At 43.3% G+C, this 27,466-nt stretch overlaps 1 protein-coding gene across 1 annotated transcript; it reads left to right on the top strand.

Annotated features, from left to right (window-relative positions):
* Positions 1-404: 404 nt before the first annotated feature.
* On the top strand, positions 405-27,351 carry CSNK2A1 (casein kinase 2 alpha 1). The gene is made up of 13 exons (XM_064521693.1): positions 405-549; positions 15,626-15,833; positions 16,959-17,070; positions 17,951-18,052; positions 18,479-18,529; positions 19,331-19,390; positions 20,057-20,140; positions 21,300-21,410; positions 22,204-22,305; positions 23,221-23,321; positions 23,993-24,141; positions 25,449-25,535; positions 26,043-27,351. The coding sequence occupies exons 2-13, from the start codon at positions 15,733-15,735 to the stop codon at positions 26,156-26,158; spliced, it is 1,176 nt and encodes a 391-aa protein (XP_064377763.1). The 5' UTR covers positions 405-549; positions 15,626-15,732; the 3' UTR covers positions 26,159-27,351.
* Positions 27,352-27,466: the final 115 nt, after the last annotated feature.

The raw sequence follows: 27,466 nt of genomic DNA on the forward strand, positions 1-27,466 counted from the left end.
AGACCGGGGCCTGCGGGGGAACCGGGCCCGCTCCGCCGCCGCACCCGGGAGGGGAGGCCGCGGGCGCTGCGGGACCCCGGGGCGCGCAGCCCGGCCGGCCGCGGGCCGCAGTTGCCACCTGGCGGCGGGCGCCGCGCACAGGCCGGGCCGGGCCGGGCCCACCGCCGCCGCCGGTCACGGGCCGGGCCGCCCCGCCGCGGCCCCGCTGCCATTTTGTGCGCGGCTCCCCCGCGCCGCGGGGCAGGGCCGCGCGCCCGCCGTAGTTACCGCCGCTTCGCGCACGCCGTATGCGGACGGCTCGGCGGCGTTGCGCAGGGAACTACAACCCCCACAAGGCCGTGCGGCGCGGGGGGCCGCCGCGCATGCGCGCCGTCCCACTGCCCCACCCCCAGCGGGGCCCCGCGGCACGTCGCGCGCCAGCGGGGCGTCGGGGTTTCCGCTTCCGGCGCGCCTCGCTGTGGTCCCTGCGGCTGGCGGCCGAGCCTTGTGCCTCCGCCATATTGTCTGTGTGCGGCGGCGGGGAGGCGGCGAGTGCGGCGGCCGCGGCAGGTACCGGCGGGCCGCGGCGGGCCCAGCGCCCCCCCCCGGGGTCCCGCGGCGGGGGCGGCGGGCGGAGGAGGCGGCGGGGGAGGAGCCGCCGCGCCCCCCCCACACACACCCCGCCGCGGGCACGGCGTGGGCTGCGGGGCCGCGGCCGCCCCTCAGGAGCTGGGGCCCGGTGGGGGGGCCCGGCCCGGCCCCGCCGCGGGGACAGGGGCGAGGGGGGAGCCGGGCGGGGCCGGCGCGGCGGGGGGCCGGGCCCGTGGCCTCCCCGGCGGGACGGGCGGCCTGCGTGCCCCAGGGGAAGGGCAGGCCCCGGCGGCGCCCGCTGCCCCTCGCGCCGGGCCTGGGACCGGCGAGGCGCCGCTTGCCGACGGCTGCGCGTGGAGGGCCGGGCCCCGCGGGCAGGCAGCCTCCCCTCCCCCGCTCTGCCAGGGCGCGTTTGGGCGGTGTGGGGGTTATTTACCCCAAAAGCCATGTCCCTTCCCCCAGGGGACAAGGCGGGGGTGTGCAGAGGGGCTGGGGCAGGCCTGTCCCTCCGTCACTCTTTGCTCCCTGTCCATGCAGGGTCTCTGCTCTTGGCTTTTTGGCGTGGAGGAGAGGGGGTGTTCGCGCACCTCCACACCAGTTCCCCTCCTCCAAAAGCAGCCGTGGTGATTCGCACCCCTATGATTTAGTTCATTGCACCTTGGGGCAACGGGCTGTGTGGCTGCCGGTGAAATATGCTTTGTAAAAGAAAAGGCAGATAAGATTATGAAACGCACTGCGTGTTGTTTGTCAGATTACTTTATTCTTTTTTTTACTCAGGACTTTGGGTGCAACCAATAAAGTTTGGATTGTAAACACCCAATCACTGGTATATTTTTGCTGACAGCAGTGGTAGGTCCACATAGAGACTCATGATGGCATATGCCCCTCTTCTGCAAGCTGAATTTATGGATCCTGAGCCTGGGTTGATTCAGTAGCGCAGTCCTTTGCACCCAGACAGAACCCCAGGAGCCGCAAGAGAAGTCTGCAGTGGCGCAAGAGTTTGCGCTGTTCCGACCTGCCGCCAGGTTGGGGTCTTGGAAGGCTGCTGGTGCGCTGAGCACTGGTGCGCTGAGCACTGGTGCATTGCTGCTAAACTCAGTCTGGTGTGCGGGTAACCGTGCTGCGTACTCCGCAAGCACTTACCTGACGCGTGCGAGCTCCGTCCTCAACATGTTCCTTAAAACGCTTGGAAAAAGGAGCTTGTAATGTCTTTGAGAGTGAGCACCCGTTTGAGGTGATTGGAGGCAACGTTATCCTTTTAGAGAGATTTTTCAAGGCTTCTTCATGGACGTGGAGACTATGCTACTTCCCCTTGGGGCAGTTAACAGTTTAGTTTGTACTCAGAAGCCTCTCTCTTTTCATAAGATGTAGGATGAAAATAATACTTGCCGAAAATATTCAGACTCAAATGGAGGTGCTGTTTGTGCCATATTGGCGACCGGCCTGTGTGTTGAGTATGGCTCTAGCACAGATTCCAGGTGCAGCATAGGTAGATGCACAAAAATCACTCATCCTGTGCGTTGTTTGTGTCAGCATGGTGTAGAAAAGGGCAAAGCTATAGTTGCTTGTGCCAGGAAAGGGGAGCCTGCGCTGTGTGTAGATAGGATTGGGGGACAGAGTGGAGTGTAGGGTGCTTGATCAGCTTCTTATCTTAATTAGCTTTTAAATTAGGGTGGTGTGCCAGTTCGTATAGCAAGATGCTGTGCCTGGTTATGATGTACCAACAGGAAGAGCGATATGTCCTTCTGTGGCGACACAAACTGTATATGTACACCTGAAGAAAGAAAACTGGAATAAAATGCTTCTCTCACTAGCAGAAATGTATCTATTCCAGTTTAAAGAGGGGTCTGCACTCGTCCCTGATAGGAGAAGGTCTGCCTGCTTTTTGTCGTTGGAAGTCCATCTCTTCTAATGTCTCCTATCAAAGAAGATTTTTCTGTGAAGGTCTAGACCTTCTCATTATTATGAAGGCAGTATAGATCTTTGGTAGACAGTGACCGTTCCATTTCAGCTTGCCAATGGAGAGAGATTTACTTCTCTGTCCTGGAGTGAGGAGGATAACATCGCCTTGGCCTTGGCTGTAGCAAAAGAAGAAAAACTAATGTAATTGAGTAGCCAGGTAATGCACTGTGGTGGGGATAAACCGTAGTGAGGGAGTGTGGGGAAATGTGGTTAGGGATTCTGATACTGGAGGAGAAGGCGGATGTTTCTGAACAGAAGATTCAAAACAGGTCCTCTGGTTTTGGCAGGACATATGGGTTAATAAATTGAGGAGAAATAGATTCTGTTGGGAATGTGGCTCTTTAGAAGAGGAGTAATAAAACTGGAAGTAGGTTTTGTAGCAAATGTGGAGAAAAATGGATCATGAACTATTTCACGAAATTAAGTAGAGTTAAGTTTTGTGAAGTGACAGCTAATGGTACTCATTTACGTGGAAGAAAAGCTGGTGCAAAGAGAGAACAAAGATAAAAAGCTGTGAGTGAGGATTACTAGGGAAAGACTTGGTCAAATATTGTTCCCTGAAGGAGGGAGACAGAATTACTTTAGTATTTGAGATTTTGGCTGCTCTTCAAGTAGTGGAGATTAAGTAACTGGAAATGAAATAGGCTCGTGGAAGGAATTTGGGGGAAGACAGGACACCAAAAGGTAACAATAGATTTGTGCAGTTGTAGGAGAAGGAATTCTGTTTCAAATCTGATGCAAGGAACAGGGTGATAACTTCTTCCAGTTTTATTAAAGGACAGTGTCTCTGTGTCTTCCACCTGAATTCTTTTTCAGCATTTTCTCCTTCCAGAACTAATTTTCTCTTTCTGTCTTTCCTTATGTCCTCTGAGGAATAAGGGAAAAGAAGGCTGGAGAAACAAATGGGTGACATTGGGGTGGCGTGATTAATTTCATGTCATATTTCTGAAGAGGCAGAGATTCATTTCTGGGTTACCAGGCCTGTCACCTCCACTATTCGTCCATTATTGAATTGCTTGTATTAAGGTATCTGTTTTATGAACTATTTGGGTGAGGTGGATGGCAGCCTAGATTTTATTGTCCTGTAATGGTCTTGGGAGAATAAAACCCACAGACTTTGAGGCCAGGAAGGACTGCTGTGACTTAGTCTGACTACAAACATTGTCTGGTTTTGATTGTGAGACAGCTCTTGGGTAATTTTTCTGAGCTTGGATATCTCGTTCCAGGGGCTTCCAAGAGCTGACTTATCCTGGAATTTACAGAACCTAAATGGAGGAAAGGAGTTATCCTTTGGATCTAGAAAAACTGCTTTGAAGAGGAGAATGCTGCTCTCTGAATTGTTGTTAGTACTGTTTCTGAAAGCAGAGTATTTTTACAACCTGTCTTTTGGACTCCACTTAAGCTTACCATCTAGATGCTAAACTATCCGCCAGTATAAAAGATTGATAAGAAGTGGGGTTATTGACGGTGGTCGTGAGATCAATGATTCAAGCAGTCTTCTGTTGATCAGGTTTCAGCCATAGAGGAGCAGCAAAACAAGCCTGACAATCTTGCCTGTTTCTTTATTCGTACTGTTCTGGACAGTTGCATTCAAACAAATGATTTATTATCCATTTCACGCTGCCGCTTTGGGAAATTGAACAGCAGTGGAGACCTAGGAGCTCTTGCAGACTTGGGACAATACCACCCCGGGCTCATATTTGGAGGGTTATGATTTCAATAATTTTAGTTTTATACAGACTTTATCTTAGTTATTTCTATTTATGAGAGGTAGATTATGTCCTTGTTATGATTGATTTCTAATTTTTAAGGAATGTTACCATTTGCAGGGAGTTTTCTAAAGCAGGCTGTCCAGCTTCTTAACCTAATGGCTGCATTATGGTAGTTTACTTAAGCTGAATGGCAAATAAAATGTGTGCTATGTGGAAGTGGCAAGGCATTTTGGGCTGAGGTGGAATTTGGCTGCAGGCTGCCAATTGGATAGTTCTGTCTTAAAGTGCTACAGCAGTCCTAGAAAAAACGAGATATTCTACCCATCTCTGAAGTAGGCCTCTGCATACTACACCTTCAGGAATAACCAAAGGGTAAAATAACCTTTTTTTTCCTTTTTTTATTAAGCTGTTACTAAGTGTAGAGAGAGTCCACTGTGTTCTGTGACATTAACACGGAATTACATGCCAGAATTTGCTTTCACTGGATGGGAGAGGTCCCACCATGTTATAAATGAGCATTTCCTCAAGTCTTCCTGAACATCTAGAGAGGTGAAATTGTGTCTGTTTTGTTCTGACCAAAGGCTCCGAACTCAAGCCTTCACAGGAGGCAGCTTCTCGCAGAGGGCATCTTTACATACGCGTATACGAGTTGTCGATTCTTGTTTATTTTAGTGCGCTGAAAATGGATTAGTGTGGACACACGGAACAATTTGATTCCAGTATAAAAAAGCAAGAGCTTCTGGAATATTCCTTTTTATTCTTTTAATGAGTTTTGTCACTGATTCCTCTGTCTGTTGCAAGAGTGCTGTTAAATTTCAGCCGCAGCTTCTGCAGGTTAAGCAGTACTTTCATTACGTTCAGAAGGAAAAGGGGTTTTTTTGCTCACTGATGGAATTTCTAGAGCATCCAGATTATCATCTCATCAACTGAGTTTACAAATTAAAAGTTACAGGGTTTCTGCTAGCTTCAGCATTTTAGAATGTATGGGTGTGTCTCGAAAGGCGCCTAAACCTATACTCTTCCCAAATCCATGAATTAATGCAGTGCTGTGGCTTTACTTGGTGATTGCAAGGTATGGAGAATAATGCTGTGGAGATGGACAAACTTGTCTTTGTATGTAGCTGACAGTGGTGTAATTCTATTTGGTAGGCTGAGGGTGGATGCAGTAATCGTAGCCCTCCTGAGTTATACAGAGTGGTGAATGCTGATAGTCATGAGTTTCAGTTAATCTCCAAAATACTGGTGTGAAATACAGAATCGTACTGACACATTCCTCAGTCAGTACATTTGCCTTGCCTGCGATGTCCAGGGGAACTGCCATATCTAGCAGTAGCCATATAAACTGAGCGTGTTGCATTAGAGACAAAATAATCAGTGTTGAACAGATAACGATTTCTGGAGTTTAAGAACTGTTTTACTCCATCTGATTGTCGGAACGGTGGTAGCTGAGTACGTCTCATGTTTGTAACAGTGAATTTTTAGATAATTCTGTTACAGCTTTTACTCCATGGCTGCGGTTTGTATTGGCAGCAGAAAGGCTTAGGAAGAGGCAGCCATCGGAACCGAGAAGATAGTTTGCGACGTATTTCGTGCTCGATAGGAGCTGTTGATCGCAAGGATTTCCTGAAGAATCCTGCAGTATACATGAGTTTATCCTTTAGCTGCAGTTAACTTAGCTGCAGTTAACTTTTCCTCCCTCTAGGAATTGCATGATCAGATTACATCTTCCTTCAGTAAAAGTTAGTTGTTTTTAAACAGTTTGGTTGTCTGAATTCTCGATAAATCACACTCCTTACATGAACGATAGGGGTCAAAGCAGCTGAGTCTGTCAGTACTCTGTGCTTGCTAATTAATGAGGAAAACAACTGCATCATGTATCAGTAATTACGAAGTAGAAAGTTCCAGAGGATGCTGTCAGTTGACCTGACGTTGGTTGTAAAGAGCCCGTAGCGATGCTGATGTATTCCCCTTCTTGAGCTTGTAGGAAAAGTTACCTGGTATTGCCAGGATCTTGGGAGCTGACAAAATGTAGTAATCACAGTTCTGGTAATTGACTTAAGGCTTGGAAAATACTGTCCAAAGCTCCAGTGGTACAAGCTTTGTTTTTTTAGGAATGCTCTTAGAAGAAAAAGAATCACTTCATGCTGAAATCCTTACAAGCACTCTTGCTTTGGCTTGGTCGAAGCTGTGAAGAGACGTCTTTCCGAAAGATGCATTCTGTGGTTGTTTCACGCGCTCCCTGTAGCGAACAACGTGGCTAAAGGCCATTTCACTAATGGCGAGAGGGTACCGCTTGGCTTGAGTTCTTGTGAGAGGGAAGAGATGCTAACAGAAGAAACATTATGAATCGGTTTCTGTTTCAATGCTTGTATATTAACATGTTGGTTTGGCAATAAGTGGCTGCGTTAATAGCCATTTCTGTTTGGCTGTGTCATGAGACTCAAGTGATATACAATAACGATATCCCGTGTTCTGTGGGGGCTTGGAACCACGGAAGGAAAAGTTTCTGCAGAGCTGGGGATGAATCAGAGCCTAGGCTTTGGTGTGAGTAAGTGGCGTTGGGCTTGCAGATGCATGTGCGTCCTGTAGTGTCATTGCTGCTGGAACTACGGAGACCTCATCCAAAATAAGTCTGAGAATTTTTATGTTGGGAAGAGTTTTCCCTTTGCCTTGTGTACAGTGAACTAGCTTAGCTCTTAAGATGTGGAGGAGAGTTCATGATTTTTTGGGGACGAGTGGGAAGAGAAGAGTTTTCACAGTTGACAAACTCTTCTGTGTAAAATCTCTTAGAAGAGGTAGGGGAGTGAGGAACATTCCAGTCACTGGCAGCCTCTTGTTGCTGGAGCAAATTCGAGCTGTTTTGTCCCGGGTATATGTGAAGTTGCCAATATTGAAATTCTGCAAAGGTCGGTTGTCCACCTAGGCTGAGATTCTTGAAACCCGTAGAGGATCTATGTGAGCTTCCCTGAAATTTAGCCCTTGTGGTACTGCAGGAAAATGAAGACTCACTGCAACCGTGAACTTCGTTAGGTGGGTGACGCTGCTTTCCACGTTTGTGAATTGGCAGATTTAAGTTTTGCCCAAGACTGGAGGTTAGCGTCCAATACAGAGTTACAGTAAAACTGTTTCTTGTTCTGTCTTCTGACTTCCATTAAGTTGTTGTCCTTGGTCCAACAGATGACTTCCTCATGGGCAGAAACTGCTAGCAATTCAAGGGAGGAATTGGTGAAGCTGATGGAGGAAGAACTAGTATCAGTTTTAGGACATCACTAGTGTAGAATTACCCTGAGATGTTTCTCCCAGTTTAACTAAATTTGTCAGCCATTTTCCCTCATGCACTGGTCATGTTTTATTTTGAATTAGGTCACAACTTTTCAGATTTCTTTTTTAAGAGAATGTTTGAGGTCCATATACATTATCATTTATTATTACTCTAGAGCTGGCACAATTTGATATATACACACACTATATATATTATATGTATATATGCGTGTATATAATTTTGTGTGTGTATATATGTGTAGTGTGTATAATGTAGTTAGAACAGATGTTCTTAAAAAAAAGAAAGAGAGAGAGAAAAGCTTGATTTCAAACCTAAGCTTTTTTCAACTCAATTGGATTCAAAAATCTGCTTTTCAACTTGATGTTGTCCCTTTAATAGGTAGATGGCCTTCAGGAAAGGATGGGATATGTCCATTTTGTTAATCCAAGCTCATTTCTATTTTATCTATAAAATTGTACAATAATATGGGTTGGAAGGGATCTCTGGAGGTCATCTGTTCCAAATTTGTATTGCTGCAGTTCCTGTATCACACAGCTACACAAATCAGGTTTCTTTTGTGAAATAGAATATTTTTTTTATTAAGTTGATTACTATTATTTCTTCCTTTAGAATTAAGATGGGATTTGAGAACCAAATTAAATGTACACTCTTTAATGTTGGTTACCAGTAGGCTGAACTGTAGTATTTAAGTATGTCTAGGTCTTTTAATTTCAGTATTATCTATCCAGTACTAGATATTCTCCAAACACTCAAGAGGCAAGTGCTCATTCTCTGGGAGGCTTACAATCAAGGGTTAAATAGCCTATATGAAGGAAATTATAATGAATTTGATCTGATAGTTTTAATGTTTCCTCTCACTAATAAAGCACAATATACACTTGATTTCAGAGATTGGGTTCGAGCCTTTTATTATGAGAAGTAATGTCTTGCTTCCAGTGGTGGAAAAAGGAAAGGAATGGCCATTTGGTTCTGGGTAACTTGTCATAATTCTTCTCTTCTCAGCTAATCGAGGGGGTTAATTCCGAATGAACAGACCGCTTTCTGTCTTAGCGACGTGTCTGTTACAGTTGCAGCTGGTAATGGGCTTATGTGGGGAAAGTGGAAGTGAGAGGAGAAGTCTTTAGAGCTACATGACCAATCTGTGAATCCAGCTTTCTCCTTGAAGGGAGGATGACATTATCTTGTCCTGTCTATCTGGAAGTGATAAAAGTGATGGAAATATCTTCTTGGTTCTTTGGGTGTAGCAGGGGTCAATTCAGCGCTTATCGTACTCCTTTGGCAATGTTTTCTGCTAACTTAATCTGAATTCAAGTGAATCATCTGCAATGATCATGTTTATATAGTGCTGAGCATAGTTCACTGAGTTTGCTCCTGGTCTGTGCAGATGAACTTAGAACTGTCTGGCAATATACTGCTGATGATGATGGCAAAGGGGAAGTTGTGCTGCTAGGAGCAATCCATAGAGAGGTCAGTATCAAGCAGTGTTCATATTCGCGGATGTCTTATTTATATTCAGATGCCTTATTTATACTCCGAGCTGTATGCAGAAAGGTCATCACTTGGATAGCGATTGCAAGGTTCCTCGGGACACCAGTCTTCTGGGAAGCTCTTGGCTTCCAACTCACCGGGTGTCTGTATGTGCACTGTGTTGTGCTGGTGCAACTTTTTAGGTTTAAAGTTTTGAGTAACTGTATGCTTTAGAGATGTTCCAGGCTAGAAAAATTGCTATTTAAAAGGGGGGGAGAATCTGATATTTCACTTATTCTAGACTAAATAAAAAAGTAAGAATTTTACTGGAGGCTAAGTATGTGTGCTTTTCAGAACTAAACTGCGTAGTTTTCTTAGAGCTATGTTTTCTGCCATTTGCTGTAAATGAATACATTTAGAAGGATAAAGGACATAGGAAATTCATACACTAATTAGGTATTAGTGCTGGAAGTAAGAACACTTCACAAGAAACGAAGTCCTCTGTATGGGGGCTCGTTGCTGGAATTAGAGTAGATCTTGAGGATGCTAAAATCTCTTTTAAAATAAGGTTTTGTAACAGCGTCTTAAATTATAATGTTTTTAAAATCAAATGCAAAGTAAACATTGAGAGTCTTTTTACTATTTTGTTGAACTTCAGGCACAAGAAGTCTGTTTCACCAAGCTGTTCAGACAACAGATTACTGTTAGAATAATTCAAACTTTTAAGAACTGGTTCCTTTCAATTAATAGACCTCCTGATTAGAAAATTCCTATATGATGCCAGCACAATTATTTCTGCCTCTTGATTGGGACTCTTAGGCACTCTGGCAGGGTAGTTATCAGTAGTACATGGCAGTGTTTTGTTTGACTGTGTTCTCATGACTTTTTCCTTCATAGGATAAACTTGGTTCTGTGTGGTCCTTCTGGTAAGGATGCTGTGTAAGTGATTAGCTAATTGTCAGCTTGGTGATATTTAAATGGTATTTGTAAGGGTATGCCTCTGTGGGAAGACCCACCACTGAAACTGTGCCATTGTGCTCGTTTGGTGCAGCTTCCCTGTGAATGCTGCTCGGTGATGTCCTCCCAAGAGGCAACCGCAGGGGTGCTAAAACAGCACAGCTAGAGCATTTTGTGTCCTTGCAATAGGCAAGCCTGAGTATCGAACATTATCTGTCAGACCTGTAGCTGAAAGGTTTGTCCTCTGTATGTGATTGTTGGTATATTGCCTAAAAACCCACGGTCATGTTTCCTAGTCAAGCACTTCTGCTTTACCAGTGAGTTCTATCAGCCACTTAAAAAGAAATATAATTCCCTCAGAGGTGCCCTGTGTTTTTCTGAGACTGGAATACTTTTCCTTTGCTCTCACAGTGGCCCGAAATGTTGTAATACCTTGCAGTGACCGTAATGGTAGCTATAGGTTGGAGCAGGCCAGTTGGTGGCACTTGAGCACCAGGTTCCTGTCTGCCGCGCAGACTGCTACGTGTGGGTGCAGGAAGAAGTCTGCTGATAAGGCTGCTGTATGGATGCAGCACGTATTAAATTACAGTAACTGCTCTCTAGCCTGTGAGCTACCTTTTTACTGTTACAAAACTGCAGGCTCAGTTTTGTGGATGGAGCGTTTAGTCTGTCGTCATATTTTTGCTGCCAGTTCTGTCGCTGCACTTAAGTGCAGCAGAGATTTTGGTGGAGGTGGCGCTAGGTGATAGCGGTCAGGAATATGGCACTGGAATGCCACTGGAACATGGGGAACTCTGATTTTTTTTTCTCATGAGAGTAGTGAAATACTGGTACAAGTTGCCAGAGAAGTTGTGGAGTGTCCATCCTTGGAGACATTCAGGACTAGACTGGACACAGCACTGAGCAACCTGATCTAATTAGACCTGCTTGGCTAAAGGACCTCCAAAGGTCCCTCCCAAATTGTTCTATGAGTCTATGGCTTATGCACTAATAAATTACATGCTCTGCTTAGATTCTGACCACAGTAATATACTCATATTTTCTGATAAATTGAGGACACTCATCTCATCTGGGTAGAACAAATACTAACTGCTGCTCATACTGTAGCTTTTCCACCTCAAAACTGTAAGCTAAACTGACATTTGCATGTCCACATCTGTCCCCGTGCTTTACCCCTATTTTTATTGCTTCCTTTTATCAAAGAGCTTGGATCCATCACAAAATTATTCCTCTCTAAGGGTAGCAAAAACAAAATATGTACAAATTCTTCAGCATTTTTGAGTAGAGGGAGTGAGAAACTTTAAATATTTTTAACTTTCAAAGTAATTTTGTATATTTACATAACTTGATTTTAAAGCAAACATGAAGTTCTGTGCAGTAGGACTCACTCCTCATTTCCCATAAAGCACAGCAGATGTAAATACCTGTCTTTGTATTGAGGCCTTGCGTGCACATTCTTAGAAGCTACAGTCAATGCTTTTCCGAGAAAACCACCTCTGAGCAGTGGGTTACGACATGCAGCTTGTGCTAGGCTGCAGCTACATGGCATGAAAAAAGTCTGTCGTAAAATTTGATCTGTCTTTAGGTAATATGGTTGGTTTTTCTTTTCCCTTTGAAACAGCGATCTTTATAAAAAGCTGGAAGAGATGGAACAGTCTAGTATTCTTTACAGATACCAAGTGGTGTTTAAAAGTTAAGATTGCCAAGTCATGGTGCATACGCATAGGTTCAGTTAATACAGGTGCAAGGAGTGTTAGGGAGATGGAATTAGCAAGTTCATGTCCTGCTGGAAGCACGTGGGCACGGAGAAACAAATGTTGTGATTAAATTTTGAAAGTTAATAAATTTCACTGTACTAAGTCTGTTCTAGTAAACTGGCACACTCTTTTAATGTCTGAATAAATTTTGGAGAATGGCATCTAATTTCTGAGTGTTTGGGTCATGCCACCTAAACAGTTTGAGGTCTTTGGTGACTGCTGCTGAAAATGTATTTCCTTAGAGGAATGAGGCTTTTTTTGAAATAGGTTTCTTCTTCTTTTTTTCTTTTTGTAATAACTTGATATTTTTCACCTAGCTGAGCACCTGTCTGAAAGCGTCCCTATCCCTTACTGTGTTGAGGCCTGAGTTACAGCTCTGTCGTGGACTTCGGAAGAAGGCTGTGTGCCTTTTTGACCTTGAGGCTAGATTACCGCAGTGGCGTCTACCAGGAGCTGTGTTCAAAAGCATTTGTGTGTCAGTAGGTCATGAAATAACCCACGTTACCGAGGTTCATGCCACTGGAGAAGGCTTACTCCAGGCAGAAGAGAGCTGTTGCATATTCGTACGTGGATGCAGAACCAGGTGCCGATCGAGTGCTAGGGCACTGCGGAGAACATCAGGCTCAGATCCCCTGGGTCCTCCCCTTGCTTCGTACCCCGTGATTGAGCTGCATCTGTGTAATAGGCTGAAGTCCTGCAGAAGTCAGGAAGAAAGGAAGAAACTTTGGCTTCTATAATTTTTTTTGGTGTGATGTAGCCTAAACTAACCACTCTGAGCAAATTTGTGGGTCTTTCTGATTAGTGGGGCTATTACTTTCTCCTGTGTTCTGGCGGTTGCCTGTTTTCTGTGAAGGGACAAGATTGGTGTAGCAAGTAAGTACGTTATACTTATTCGGATTATAGCATTGCCCATGGATAGAGTGGCTTTCTATAAACAGGGTCGTGTAGTCCTTGCCATAGACTACAGAACAAATGATACTGTCTCGTGCTCCAAGACAGCTTCCTTCCTTGTGAATGACTCTGAAAGCTGACAAAGAGATTCTTGTATTGAAATGTCTAAGTGTGTCATCTTTCACTCACGGTGAAGGATTTGAGAGATGCGGAGGTACTACTTTTATTTTAGGCAAATACTTCTAGTGTAAGATTGTAATACTTAATAACATGCTTGTCAGGAGAAAGTGTCTTTCTCTGCCTACTTACATCCTAATTAAAAAAATCAAACCTCCAGTCTGAGGATTTTAGCATGCTTTATTGGCTCTGACAGTGACTGTCAGCGTGCTTCTGGTGCATAGCCCAGATTTATAAATGCTAGAAGGCTAACTGACATGAACAAAGTCTCAACAGTTGGTTTCTGGTAGAGGAGACATGATTCTTGACTATATACTTTTATACCACCTCCATCACCATGATATTTATGTGCTTTCCATAATGGTCAAGCAGTATTAGTAGGGTTGCTTGCAGGTATTTTTTTTTCCTTCCTCACCTCAGGGCATTGTAACCTATGCAGTGTGTTTGCATTGGCAATGTCCAAAGCATGGCTTGGATTTGAACAGGAAGGCAGTGAGGTTTGTGATGATTTAGATCCTGCTGGAGTTTTCTGCAGCCTTGGGCCAGGCCCTGAGAAAGCTGTGTTCTTCAAAAATGGCTTTACCTCTGCACCGAAGGGTTCATTTTTGTGGAGGAGCACAGTTGTATACCATGATTCCTATGCAAGATTTTAAGTAACTTTTACAATATCCTGGGCCCAAATTCATTTGGTGAGAAACCAATACAGGTTGTCATCAATGGAGGACTAGAAACTAGAGCTATTCTGCATGATTAGTCTAGTTTTTACAGTAAGTTACTATTGTCTTAAATATTTAGAAATTAAAATATTTGTCTTCGACATGCAGTAACTTTCTTAGGAGTTATTTTGACCAGCCACAGTAATGGCTAAAATTAACAGCAAAGCTTAACAGAAGATTTGCTAAAATCAGGTTTTAAGGAGGAAGTGGAGGTGCTTATTAAATCCTTCAGACAAGCAGAAGACGAAGAAGTGTTTTTAGTCAGCTGCAGCAGAATTTCTCTTTTGCCTTTGGATAAGGCATCATAGTCCAAAACAGATGATGCCGTCTTTTGGACAGTCAGATTTAATATCTTGACTGTAGGAAGTTGTGATCAGGCTCGTTTCCCTGTCTCTGTAAAACTCTCCGAGCTGCATCAGCTTGTCTTGAATTCTTGCAAGCATCCTCAAGCAGTTGACATCCCCGAAAGGTTTGTAGTGAGTAGCCCCTCTGCGATCTTGCCGCTGTCCGTCCTCTCTTGTGTAGCTGCTGGTTGCAGATGTCCTTTTCCTCATGATAGTCCAATTAGTTTGGCTGTAGCTTATCAAGGAAAACATGCTATGCCTCATGGGGAAAAAGAGCTGTTGTCTCTGCTAGGACTTAATTGCGTTGTCCAAAGTGGTGTAGCTCTTTTCTTTAGGTAAGCCCAAAGATAATGCCAAGCTTTTAAAAATGAGACCCGCTGGCTGCCTGCTCTGTAAATCTTCTTTGCTGTGGACACTGGGTTATATTTAGGTTATATCTGTTGTGTGATGATGTGATGGGATGTCAGTGCAGACGGGCATGAACAGGGTGGCAAAAGCCTTCTTCAGAAAACGAGGAAATGGGAAGAATGCTGCACTGCCAAAATCCTCAGAGATTCCTGAGTTGACCAGAGTTGAGTGTACGTAGATGCTTAGCTAGTTTACCTCCTTTATTTTTCTGGTGGGCTGGGTTAGAGGGAATAAACTCTATGGGAATCTGAGAAACGATAGAGGATTTGTCTTGCTGTAGGATAGGATTTCCGCCAGTAATTTCAGCAGTTTCTTATTTGCTGACAGGCCAGAGCCATCTCAGCTTCTTTAGATGAGAGCTGCTGTCCCTACCTGGAGAAGCCTGCTTAGAGCATTGAATGAGCAGTTAGAAGCGCAGAAAGTTTGATGGCTTGTGGCTTCTTCCCAAAATCAACAGGGAGTAATATGCAGTGAGGAGGTAGGCAGAGCTTGACTGTAGAAAATCTGCTCTTGGGTTGGATGCCTTTGGGAGGTGAGCTCAGACGGATTGCTACTTTCCACACGGTTTGTCTTAATAGAAGATTTTTTCTTGGGTGTTTAGTTCTTGATTCTGACTTCCTGAGCCTTTGGGACAGATGAAAGAAGCAGAAGAATGCTTCTTGTCTCCCTGCAACTTGAATTTTAATAAAAAACAAGCATAGGAACAACAAGGAGTCAAAAATGTGTTTTTAAAGCTCGTTGTTCTTGTGTATTTTGAGGTAGTAATGAAATCAGTCTGCTGAGATCCTTTTAAGAATTGCAAGTAAATCCTGAAGTTCTGTTTTAAATAAACATTGATGCTTCTAGAAGTTGAAACTTTCAGAAAGTGCTGAATTTAGCCTGCACGGATGAGCTTGTAAATGTGTCAGCTCTGTTATGTAGCATCATTTATTAATGCGTTGCAAAAAGATGATAGTCATGCAAGCTCGAGTGAATAGAGTAGTTTTGGTTACATGTGATGGCGTGAGAGTTTTTCCTGGCTGGAAGAGAGAATATGTTAGATGGTTGTTGCTTTCGGTTCAGAGCTGGAAGGGAGGAGTCTGTCTGCAGATATAGACCACGTTACATTTCTTCCCTTTTGGAAAGTTATCTTTTCCACCTTAAGTTAGAAACAACTTGCTCAAAATTGTAAGGTGCGTGTGGGCTGTTGTTTCTGTTAGCTGAGCCGAGTGTTCCTTTCCTCTGTGAAGGAAAGCACACAAATAAGTTTTCAAGTTCTGATGAATGATCCCAGGCCCGTGGCTGGTCTCCAGCCTCTACTTCTCAACAGCTTTTAATGATTAACTTAAATATTTTTATATTATCTTGAGATTTTAACCTTTGGTGTATTTTGTTTCCGCAGTTTGAAGAATCTGAGGCCCATCTGAGGCCTTTATCCCCATTCCAGCTTTGGAGTTCTGGTAGCCTCTGATTTCAGACGTCTCCTTTCCATCTGCCAACCTGTCTGATATGTCGGGACCCGTGCCGAGCAGGGCCAGAGTTTACACTGATGTAAACACACACAGACCTCGGGAGTACTGGGACTATGAGTCACATGTTGTTGAGTGGGGGTAAGTCTCCCAACTGCTTATGGATGTCCCTGGACTGGGACTGATCCTTGTACCAACTAACATAACAGCGCATGGAGATTTCAGGCACCTGTGCTGCATTAGGCTTTTTTATGCTCTTTGGCAGATGTCTAGGATGCATGGCATGTATTAGGATCACAGCTTTTCTTCATAATTGCAGGAACAGCACAGTAACCTTTTGTGCATTTGAAAGTGTTTGTAGTCAAAATTTTAAATCCTCCGCAGTGCAAGAACATTTTTAGCAGCTCCTCTAAGAGTTTAGTTTGAAGAATTCTTGCCAAGTAGTCAGGAAACTCATCCTTTTGGAGGGAAGAATTTTTTTTTTTCTTTTTTAATTTCAAAAAGTCAAAGCAGCTCTGGGTGCAGGGCTGAAAAGAGATGAAAAGATGTCTGATGTTGTTTCTAACTAGCATGAGTAAAGAGACTAAGCAGACTTAAATAGGTACATGTTATTTTGTGACTTGTTGCTCAGCTCTCTGCAAGTGACTGGAAAAGACATGTATGCCTTTTTTGAAGGAAGGAGGTGTCTAAATTGAGCTTATGACTAAACCGTCCAAGAACCAGACAGCAGCGATGCCAGCTTAATAGCTCTGCATTCCTGCTTTTGCGTAGCGGGGCCTGGGCTATCCGAGTTCTGCCCTTAGCTTTGTTACGGTTCTTGGCTTCTGAAATTGTACTCTGTCTTCTGGGCATAAGTGTAAGTCTCGGGCCTAGTCTGTTTTTAAATGGGCTAACACTTAAGTTTTTGGTCTTAATAACTTTGTCTATTTTTAACAAGGTTATATTAGGAAATATGTAGTTTCCATGTATGTGTATATATAAAGACTGCTGGAAGGAATAGTTTGCATTTGCTGATGCTGAAAACGTATAGTTGGGCTCGTGTCATCTATTGTAGAAGAAACAAGTTCTGAATTGAATTTGACTTAGTGTGCCAAGAAGCTTGCTGTTTCACTCCTAATTCTTAATCCTCACTTTCAGGAGATTTAAGGCACTAGTTAATCCAGCTTGTTTGGAAGGTGAGGCAGTGCTTTAGTATTAAAGAGCACTTTGTAAATTGTGGTGGAAATGACTGAGCTCTTTGGGACTCTTAACTTTTTATCTCCACAGAAATCAAGATGACTACCAGCTAGTTCGAAAATTAGGCCGAGGCAAATACAGTGAAGTATTTGAAGCCATCAACATTACAAATAATGAAAAAGTAGTTGTTAAAATTCTCAAGGTGAGCAGGGGATTGGGTAAAAGATGAAATCTGTAGTGCGGTGATCCAGGAGGCTAGAAAGCGCAGTATTTGGCCTAAATTGTCTGATGTTCTAACACTTAAATCCTAAAAGCCTAGCTATGGAGTGCCATTTGGTGAAAATGGGAATCATTTCAAGCCTGCAAGTAGAAGCCCTATGCCTCTGCCTGTAAGGAATTAGCCTTTATGTTAAAGAAGTCCTGATGTGCAACGCATTTTCATTTGGAGCTAAAAATCACTTGAACAGCTGACTAGAATATTCTCAGCTCTGAACTACCAGTGCTCTGGCATGCTTTCGTTTGAATAGAGGCCTACGAGCGAGTGGGATCATTGTCCTTTAAAACCACTGATTAAATTTTAGGGACTGCTAACTTAATTTTCTTTTCTGCTCTGCAAATTCCATTGCAGATGTAATATTCTTCCAGAATAAGTAAGTGTCTCCTGGAAACTGGGTATTCCACTGCCTTGATTTGTGAATACCTTTATTTGGTAGCCCTCAGGTTGTGGACTTCTCATGGTTCCAGATTTGCCATATGCCAGTTAAGGTTTTGACTATCAGATCATGTTCAGACTGCTTTAAAAAAAAAACATGCCATCTTCCTAACCTTTTTTTCACATACAACTAATGTTTGTAGCTGTCACGGTTGTATCCTCAGCAAGGAGACTGCAGATGTTTGAGCCCTTGCTTGAATGATGCATAGTCAGATAACAAGAATATTTAGCTGTTTGAACTTACTTGCAAAGGCTCTGATGTTTTTTACTAACTCGTAGTCACCTGCCTTTGTCATCTAGATGTTGAGCTGTCTGTTAGCCTCACTTACTTGAATGCTTTATCTTAACACTTTGGATTTTTATTCTTCAGCCTGTAAAAAAGAAGAAAATCAAGCGTGAAATCAAGATCTTAGAGAATTTGCGAGGTGGTCCCAATATAATCACTCTTGTAGATATAGTAAAAGATCCTGTGGTGAGTATGAAAGGAACTTAAAGGGTACATTGGGGTTAAAGCTGAAGTTGCTGAGTTGGACTTCAGCTCTGATCTGTGTTATTGTTTTCCCCTGCTCTTAAACCCTGCACTTGAATTGCTTAATCAGATCAGCTCTTAATCTGATTAACTTCTTTCAGAAGGCCCTTCCCCCACGGATCACTTCAGCCCCTCACTCTGTGAGGGTGAGATACCACTGAACTTAGACACGTCAATTCATTTTACAAACAATGCTGCAGTGGGCTTTGACTTTAGCTTTCCTTTCTCTATCTGAGGGGAATTCCGAATGTGTCTGAGATAGAGGAGCTTTTATCAGTTTTAGGTGTAAAAACAAATTATTTCATTATCTTAAATAAAAAACAGATTATTTCAATTTAACATGGCTGAACACTTTTATCTCTGTTTTAGTCCCGGACCCCTGCTTTGGTTTTTGAACATGTAAACAACACAGACTTTAAGGTACAGTATAATGTAACTTAAAATGTTTTCCATTTGAAAGCTGCATCTAACGTGTTTTTCTGAGGAGGGACAAGCACTTAAGGAGCAGGCAGATTATGTAATCATTTGCTTCTGATGTGACAGCTGTCTTTAAAGATGAATACAGTTGGGACAGAAGTTTGTAAGTAAGCCCTCAGTACCATTCTGTCACAGAAGTTACAAGATGAGAATCCAGATTCCAACCTTTGGAGCCAATTCACTGCATCTCCTAGACCATTAGTGCCTGTCACAGCTTTACTCAAGCTGAGTCTTTTTGAAACATTTCACTTTCATGTCCAATGTATAACTATTTACTATGACCGCTTTACATGTGAACAACTGTTTCCATGGCTTTCCATATTTCTAGGAAAAGGGATTTAAATATTTCTTTGTCCCCTTCTTGTTAGCCTGCCTCAGGAGGAGAATGGCTTTGTAGTGCCATCTGGAATAGCTGCTTAATTTTGCAGAGCATCTTCAGTCTTTTTGAGAACCAGTCTGCAGGCATAACATATCATGCTGGTGGTGGGCGAGTGCAACCTGAGGGAGTTAGTGACAGAAACCAGAATATCTCAGCAGAGTTAGAAGTAAACCATGCATTTGATCTGTAAGGGGAGAGGAACAGGCTGAACATGTGTGGGATGAGGGTAACTTGGGAAATTTTTACTGTTCACTCAAATGGAGTTCAAGAACCACATCAGCAGGTAACAGGGTTGGATTGTTCTGGATTGGCAGGGGTATGATTTTTTTTCTTCTGTGTTGAAGCGATGTGTTTGTTTCCCACAGCAATTATACCAGACATTAACAGATTATGATATTCGATTCTACATGTATGAGATTTTGAAGGTAAGTTGGTGTTTTCTCAGTTTGTTTATTTCTAGGGTTTGCACCCAGCTAATCCTGTAGAGATGGTTATCTTGTCACTAATCGGGGGAGAGAAAGAGAAAGCCTGTGGAAGAATGGGGTGGAAAATAGACATCAAGTTAGTATCAGTTGTTCAGCCTCATTTCTGCAACAAATTCTTGTCCTTTTTGAGGATAGAGAAGCTCTTTTAGCCTTTACATACACTGAGATAACTCCAGATCATAAATCACAGGTATATTGTAGCCTCTGAAAACAAAGTTGTAAGCTGTTACTGGGTGGTTTTGTGCTGTCATGTAGTGCAAGCATGTTTGTTCTTCTGAAACACATTTTCCCTCAGGAGTCTGGAGAAGGGGAGACTCATTTGATCAGAAGTGCTTAGTAACTCTCCTCTTAGGGACTCTGAAATTACATTTTTATGAGGAAGTCCACAAGATGAAGTCAAATGCTTCCGTGTTGCTGGGACTTCCTTGTGAGAGGGCTCTAGAAGTATCTTCTGAGGTCCATGAGTCTACTCCAAGATAGAACTCTGGGCAGTAAAGTCTTGCCACCTGGTTAGACTGGGTATATGTGGAAATGCTTCCGAGTATGATTGAACTTGAAAGATGCTTGTGACTCTAGTGTCCCTCTTTATTCGTGTGTCTCCTACAGGCTCTAGATTACTGCCATAGCATGGGAATCATGCACAGAGATGTCAAACCTCACAACGTCATGATTGACCATGAGCACAGAAAGGTAATGTGGGGCATGCTGGAAGAGAGACAGGGGTCCTACCTTTCTCTTGGCAGACCAGGATTCCTTCTGGGTGCTCCTATGTTGTGATACTAACAGGCATCTTCAAGGGGGGTAGCACTTCCATTGTGTGAACAAACTTAAAATGAAATTTTATAAGCTGCTTTTTGTAAGCTTTTGTGGGTTATATGTTTCAACAGGGTTGGTAAGGGGAGAGACTTTATTTAGACCAGATCATAATATGGGAGGAGAGAAGTGTTAAAAACAGACAGGCTTTCAGAGGTAAACTCTTTGGGTCTGAATTAGAATGTTCCCCCCCCCAGAGTTGAGTAGTATAAATAGAGCTTCCTTGAAATCAGCAAGTCGGTTAAATCCTTCTGGTGCTTCTAGGTAAAGTTGCACCTATAGGAGCTCATGTCTGAGCTTTTAGTGATGTCATACAGAGTAGTCTCTGCTTTTACTTTAAAATTCACTGGAACTAGGAGTTAGTGCTGTCCATTGGACCTGTGAAAAGAACAGCTTTTAATTACAGAATCACAGAATGGTTGAGGTTGAAAGGAACCTCTGGAGATCATCTAGTCCAACCCCCCTGCTCAAGCAGAAGTAAGCTAGGAACTGTTTTCTTTCTGTTCTGCTATATTTTGAGACTTATATCCTATTAAAGCAGAGCACAGTATTTAGTTAGGCTTTTTTTTTTTTTTTGCCTTTTTTTCTTTTTTTAGTAGAAGCTTCCAAATAGTATTTCCTAGAATTTTGTGAAATTATGGACCAAGTAGCTTGGACAGAGGCTTTTTTACCCCTAATCAGGAAGAAGATGTATTTGTGAGCTTTTCTCTTCGTGAGTACTAGAGAATCCTCACAAGAGAAATTTGCTCAGAGCTTCTTAGATACCAAAGTCAGTCCTGAGAAACATGTGCACAAGCAACCAAGCTTCTTCAGTTCTGATACTTGCAAAATGTAGTAGTTTTTCCAGATCAAGGAGAGAAGGAAGGGGCATGTGATTAAAATAAATACTCTAAACAGAAATAGTCATCAAGGTAACTGAAAATAAAAAAGTTGTAAATGAAACTTCAAACTAAACTTGTTTGTAGCATGGCTTCAGTGAGTGGAGAGCTGGAGCCTCCCTTGAGCCTTTTCTCCTTTTGCTTTCTACCATTTCTAGCTTAGACTAATAGACTGGGGTTTGGCTGAATTCTATCATCCTGGCCAAGAGTACAATGTCAGAGTGGCTTCTCGATATTTCAAAGGACCTGAACTCCTTGTAGATTATCAGGTAAGAATTACCAGGGTTCGTCATGGGCTTTTATACAGAAAGCCATTTCAAGGTAATGAAACAGAAATCCAGATATCTAGAGATCTGGAACTAAAGACAATCCATTCTAAAATGGAAAAAAGCAGTGGCTACAAAGCCACTGAATTAAAGATACTACTAAGTTATCTCAGGACCTAAGGAAGATGCACAGAATTATCATCGTGGATCTCGGAATGCAAATGTTGAGTATTTTTTAGCAAGGCTGATGTTGTAGTAAGGAACAAAAATAAAAGAAAATGCTTTGGGGAATAGCTAGTACTGTATGAACCTCTACATTAAGCTGTAAAAGCATCTAGTAATGTGATGGCAGTTTGCATTATTGAAATGCTGTGGGCTGGAAATAGTAGAGCTACTGGTTACTCTCAGATTGTGCTGATTCTGTATTAAGGCAGTTCCTCGTCTGTCCATGTTGTACTTGTCTTGATGCTTCCCTTCTCAGCCTCGGTTTTTCAGTGCTTCGCAGCATCCTGGTCTGTAGTGAAAACAATACGAGGCACTGGTCTTTAATATCTCTGCTGCAGAAGGATGGAAAGAGGATACCTGCTGTCTTGCTAATGGCCGTATCCCGGGTTGAGTAACCGGAACACTGAGCTGAACAGTGGTCTAGCAGTGAAGATGCATAAGCATGTTTCAGTCTGTTCCCAGTTAATATGGCCATAGTTGTGTCATTGGAGGGAGGGAGGGCCCTGTTAGTGTTGTGAATTTTTTCTGCTTAATTCATTAAAAGCTGAATTGTGCTTCTGGTTTTGTACAGATGTATGATTACAGTCTGGATATGTGGAGCTTGGGCTGTATGTTGGCTAGTATGATATTCCGAAAGGAGCCATTTTTCCATGGCCATGACAACTATGATCAGGTGAGAGCTGGTTATGTACAATCTCTGTTTATTTAGCACAATGAAGGTTTTCTGCTTACAGTTCTGTCAGGGGAGCTGAAGAATGATTTAAATATTTTTGTAATGGCTTCTTTGCTCAGTTTGAAGCCGTGTTCCTTTTCTAAAGCATGTAACCAATTAAACAGAAATAGATTTATAGTGCTTTGTATTCATGAGCTCCTCAGTAGGTATCTGGAAAAGTTATAACAATAGTTACATTAAGGCTGGTGTGTTCTGGAACATAGATCCATAGATCCTGAGGTTATGTCATGTGAAAAGTCCCTGCTCTGCCAATACCTGTCTTTTTTCTCTCTCCTCTCTCTTTTTCTCTGTATAGAAACTGAACGCAGTACAGTTTTATACAGATTCTGGAATCTTTGAAGTGTTGCCTTACACCAAAATTCTTACACTTGGACCTTTAACCTGTGCTCTGCATCTGAGCTAATGTGTTCAGATTGGGAACACTGACCCTCTTTTCTCAAACCTTTGTTCTGGAACCCTCCAGGATGGCACTTCAGCCTTCACAGACAAGTTACAGAGCTTCTGGTTTTTTTGTCCGGTTATTCTTGCCTTCCTACCCTGTTGGTTTTGAGGTTTTTCTTGCTATCAAGGGAATTAGTGTTGCAAGATTTTAAATTTTATGGAGATTCGGGTATGCAGCTCCTTCCAGGCTGCTTTGGATTATGAAGTATCAAGTATAAGTGGAGGCATGTTTATGATGCCCATGATTCTACGTGGCTGGAGGAGTAGGAGGCACGAGACAGTGCTGTGGTTGCTGGTTCACAGCACTAAAACCAGGTTCAGGCACCCAAGGGATCTTGATACTGCAGTATCTTCGTGCTGGCTCTGGCATTACCATTCTCTCACAGTAGGACTGACTTTTTCGTTTGTTCCCAGCTGGTGAGGATAGCCAAGGTGCTGGGAACGGAAGATCTGTATGACTACATCGACAAATACAACATTGAACTGGATCCACGTTTCAATGACATCTTGGGCAGGTGAGTCAAAGTCCAGAGTAGCCCAAAAGGTTATGAGCCCTTGGTAGACCAGGGCAGCTACTGCTTTGGCAACAGACCTTCAAATAAACAAATACTTCTGCTTAAGGGAGAAAGCAGTGCCAGGAATCTTGACAAGTTACTTTGTGGCTTCAGTCCCTTTTACTAGTGCTTCCCATGGAAGGTCCTTTCTCTGCAGATGCACTTGAGGAAAGATTTTTAAATGTCATTTAGACAATAAATGAACTGCTGGAGCTGAAGTGTGAGGGGCAAATGCTCTCTTAGTATTCTAGCAAAGAAACAAGTACCAGCGTTTCTGAGAATTACAGTGCAGAATATCAGTTACTGCTTAAGATGGCATTTACATGGAGTTATCATTTCATGTGTGACGTACAAAACTACAAGGAGAAGAGCAGAAGATGGGATTTTAGGCCCGTAAGTTCATTCTGAACTTCAGTCCTTAGGCCGTTGTGAGCCCTGGCTGCTGTGCCGCCCCGTGGTGGCACGGTGTACTGCCGCTTCACGGTCCAGCACAGCTCAGCCCCTTTTCTGCTGCACCACGCAACAGCCTGTCTCAGAGGGACAGGAATCTGCTGCAGTCCTTGCTTTTTAAAAACGTGACATTCATCACTGATGTCCCCAGCTCTGTCTCATTTGTGTATTTTTTTCTGCAGACACTCCCGTAAGCGATGGGAGCGCTTTGTTCACAGTGAGAACCAACATCTGGTAAGTCCAGAAGCTCTGGATTTCTTAGACAAGCTGTTGCGATATGATCACCAGTCACGACTCACAGCGAGAGAAGCCATGGAACACCCCTACTTCTGTAAGTATCAGCTCTTATCATGAGCTACTGTTTGAACACTTCTTCCTCTGCCTCTGGCAAATCTCAGTTCCAGAAGTTTAAGGAGATAGGAGCTAAGAAAAGCAACATAATATGCCTGGTCTGAGCAAGTAATTGCATTGGAGCTCAGACTGCTTGTCTCTTCGGTAGATAAAGTAGGGCACTGCCACCTAAAGAAGCTGAAGTGTTATATGCCCGTGTCAAGCCAGTGAGTCAGCACCACGTTAGAGAAGCTTTAGTGTTAGACCCATGCTAATTTCAGCAGATGTCGGGGTGCGCTGACTCCTGTGTTTTGATAAAACCAGATAACTGATTTGTCGAGTAACAAACCATTTTGACTCATTGTGTTGCTAAATGTATATCTTAGTGAATACTGTCTTCAGTTCCTATGTTTGCAGGCATAAATGAAACTTTCACTAGCAAATGTGTTTAAATTCTTGCTGTCTTTTTCACAAATAAATAAGACTTGATGCATAGGTTTTTGGGAACTGCTGTAACAATGCAAAATATTCATATTTGTTCAGTTATGTTGTCCTTTTCTTGGTGCTGAACTAACTGATTTGTGCAATTAACAAACAGTATAGATCTATATTGTGCCTGTGGCAAATGTTCAAGTGAAATGTTTCACAAGTGTGAGCATTTGTAAAGCTGAAAACTTTGAATGTGAGAGTTGGAGGAACAGCTAAATTAAGTTGTGTCCAAATACAGACACAAGTGGGGCTGAAATCAGCATGACAAAGGGCAAAATTTGCAATTCCCTCCTATGCCTCAGTAGGCTTGTGAAATGGGAAGGGGTTGTTTCTCTTCAGATAGTATTTACTTGCAGCTGAAAATAAAGAGGTAGCAATTAAAATGTGGATGTCTTATGGAAGACATCAATTGTCATTGGAGCTCATTGCAACTCAAAAGCAACTGTGGGATGTTACTGTAACTTGTGAAAATCTTAGCGCTTGCTACACAAACCCACTTTATGGGTTTGGTTTTATTAAATTGCTTTGTATAGAAAGGAGAAGGTCAACTTCACCTTCATTTCCTTCAGCTTTTATTGTCAAGTGGTACTCCTGAGCTAGAAAGCACATCTTTTGAGCCAGTTTTGAGTTACCACGTTTCCTTGGTCCTTTCCTGGGTACTTCCCACCGGAGTTGGTGGAACCTGCTGCATTCCAGTAGATGAAAGTTGTTGTTACTTCTAATGTAAGCAACTTGCCAGGACTAGCTGTGCACAGAGGCAGGCAGTGTGCTTCAGGCTGTCTGCCAACACGGCACCTAAAGCTAGCGTGTTCTTCCTAGATCCCATCGTGAAAGACCAGGCTCGGATGGGCTCGTCCAACATGCCAGGTGGCAGCACTCCTGTCAGCAGTGCCAGCATGATGTCAGGTCAGTTCTGCCATTGACTCGGTGCGTGACGTTTTAAAGCATTTGTAATAGCTGTGTGGATGTGAGGATCCAGGAGAGTGAATTCTACCGGTGGGGCATTAGGTCATCTCCTGGGGCTGACGACAAGTGCAAGGAGAGCTACAAAGACGTGGGTGGGAGAGAGCGATAAATAAGGCCTCTCTGCAGCTTGACCTGCTTTTCTAGTCTTACTTTAAAGAAAAGTGCTTTGCAGTTGGATGTTTTGGGAGCAGTCTGAAGGACAGTGATCCTGCCATACAGGGCCACATCTGCCCTTAGGAGACACTTGTATGTATTCAACTCTGAGCTCTTTTCAGAATCATTAGAGAACAGTAAAATATCTTTAATCTCAGCTTATTTTGGAAGCTGTGGAAATAAAATGCCACCAATCTGAACTGCAAAGATAACTGTTCATTTAAGAAGTTGAGCTGTCATGGATAGGGATGCACTGGTTTCCCTCTAACTCTTGTTTAATTGTCTTTGTTTCAGGGATCTCTTCAGTGCCAACACCTTCGCCCCTTGGACCCCTAGCAGGCTCACCCGTCATTTCTGCCACCACCACTCTGGGGATGCCAGTTCCAGCTGCTGCGGGAGCTCAGCAGTAGTGATGGGTCTTGTCTCCTGCTGCCTGGGCTGAGTCAGGTGGGGAAGAGGTTTCCCCTCCGCCTCTCCTCAGGACGCAGCTCGTGCCTGGCAGGGGAAGGGAGGGGATGGAACGCTTTGGAGGCACCGTGTCTGAACTGTTGCTTGTGGATTTATAGTAGTTCAGTCATTATATACAAAATTATTATAGGCTGATTTTTCTTTTTTTACTTGAACTTTTCGTAACTCAGGGGATTCCCTGAAAATACCTACAGATGGAATATTTCTCGGACAGTTTTTTTTCCCCAAAAAAGTACTCTTCATTTAAGAACAAAGATGAATCAACAGCATTTCCAAGCTATTGCATCCTGCTGGAAATCTCTTCTCTTCATGTTCCCACCATTACTCCTCCACCAGCCTACACCTTGGGGGATTGTGCTGTTCTCCAGAGACTACCAGAGCAAGTCTTCATGAGGCAGGGGAGGGGGATTCTTAAAGTACCAGTCTCTTTAACCCCATATCCTGCATAGGACTCAGCTGGGGTACACTGAGGAGACAATTCCAGTATGGAGAGGTGGTATAAACTTAAAAAGAAGTAAGTGCAGATAATGTCTAAAACCCTATTCTGATTGAATCATGTCTCCTTAGGAGCCAGCCAGAATGCCAACTCACTCCCTTGCATGTAATTTTAGTCTTAAAGCATAAAGTTACTGATCCAATCGAAGTCCTTGCCATTTCCTGGTAAAGGTGCTCCTGTAGAGTAAGCCATACTCTAATTAGTACCTTTCTCATGGAGCGTTCTTCCTGCCATTGCTTGGCTTGGATCTCTGGAATTAGTTTGTTATTGGGTATATTGTTTTTAAATTGTTTATATAGGTTTCAAGCTGGTGGCTACTTAAAGCTGGAAAAATCAGACTGCGCCAAGTCAGATATCACATCTTCACCCACCATCCCCTCCCTCACGTGCCATGTGGTGAGAATACCAGTTACCTCACAGTCTTGTAAATATGCACTGAGAGGAAGGAGCAAGCAGACTTTAACTTAAACTGAAATGGTAGATCAGTAATTGTGGACAAATATTATCATTGACAACAAAAAAGCACCCTTGTTACAGCCCTGCTACCCCTTGCTGTGTATATATACTTTGTCCTTCATATGTGAAAGATCCAGTGTTGGAATTCTTTGGTGTAAATAAACATTTGGTTTTATTTATCGAGGTTAGATTTAAGTTCCCTGTGTAGAGGTCTCACTGGGTTGGTGTTGCATACTTTTACGCAGGAGTGGCCAGCAGCCCCGCACGGCCTGGGGAGGCCACTTCCCTCTTCACCCGC

Source organism: Dromaius novaehollandiae, chromosome 16, assembly GCF_036370855.1.
Source record: "Dromaius novaehollandiae isolate bDroNov1 chromosome 16, bDroNov1.hap1, whole genome shotgun sequence".
Taxonomy (NCBI): Eukaryota; Metazoa; Chordata; class Aves; order Casuariiformes; family Dromaiidae; genus Dromaius; species Dromaius novaehollandiae.

What these genes read in the sequence shown, in the direction of transcription:
- CSNK2A1 (XM_064521693.1), top strand. Translation starts at nt 15,733, where the DNA reads ATGTCGGGACCCGTGCCGAGCAGGGCCAGAGTTTACACTGATGTAAAC. An exon ending in TAAACAACACAGACTTTAAG is followed by an intron (nt 18,530 to 19,330) that starts GTACAGTATAAT and finishes TGTTTCCCACAG; the next exon opens with CAATTATACCAGACATTAAC. An exon ending in ACATGTATGAGATTTTGAAG is followed by an intron (nt 19,391 to 20,056) that starts GTAAGTTGGTGT and finishes TGTCTCCTACAG; the next exon opens with GCTCTAGATTACTGCCATAG.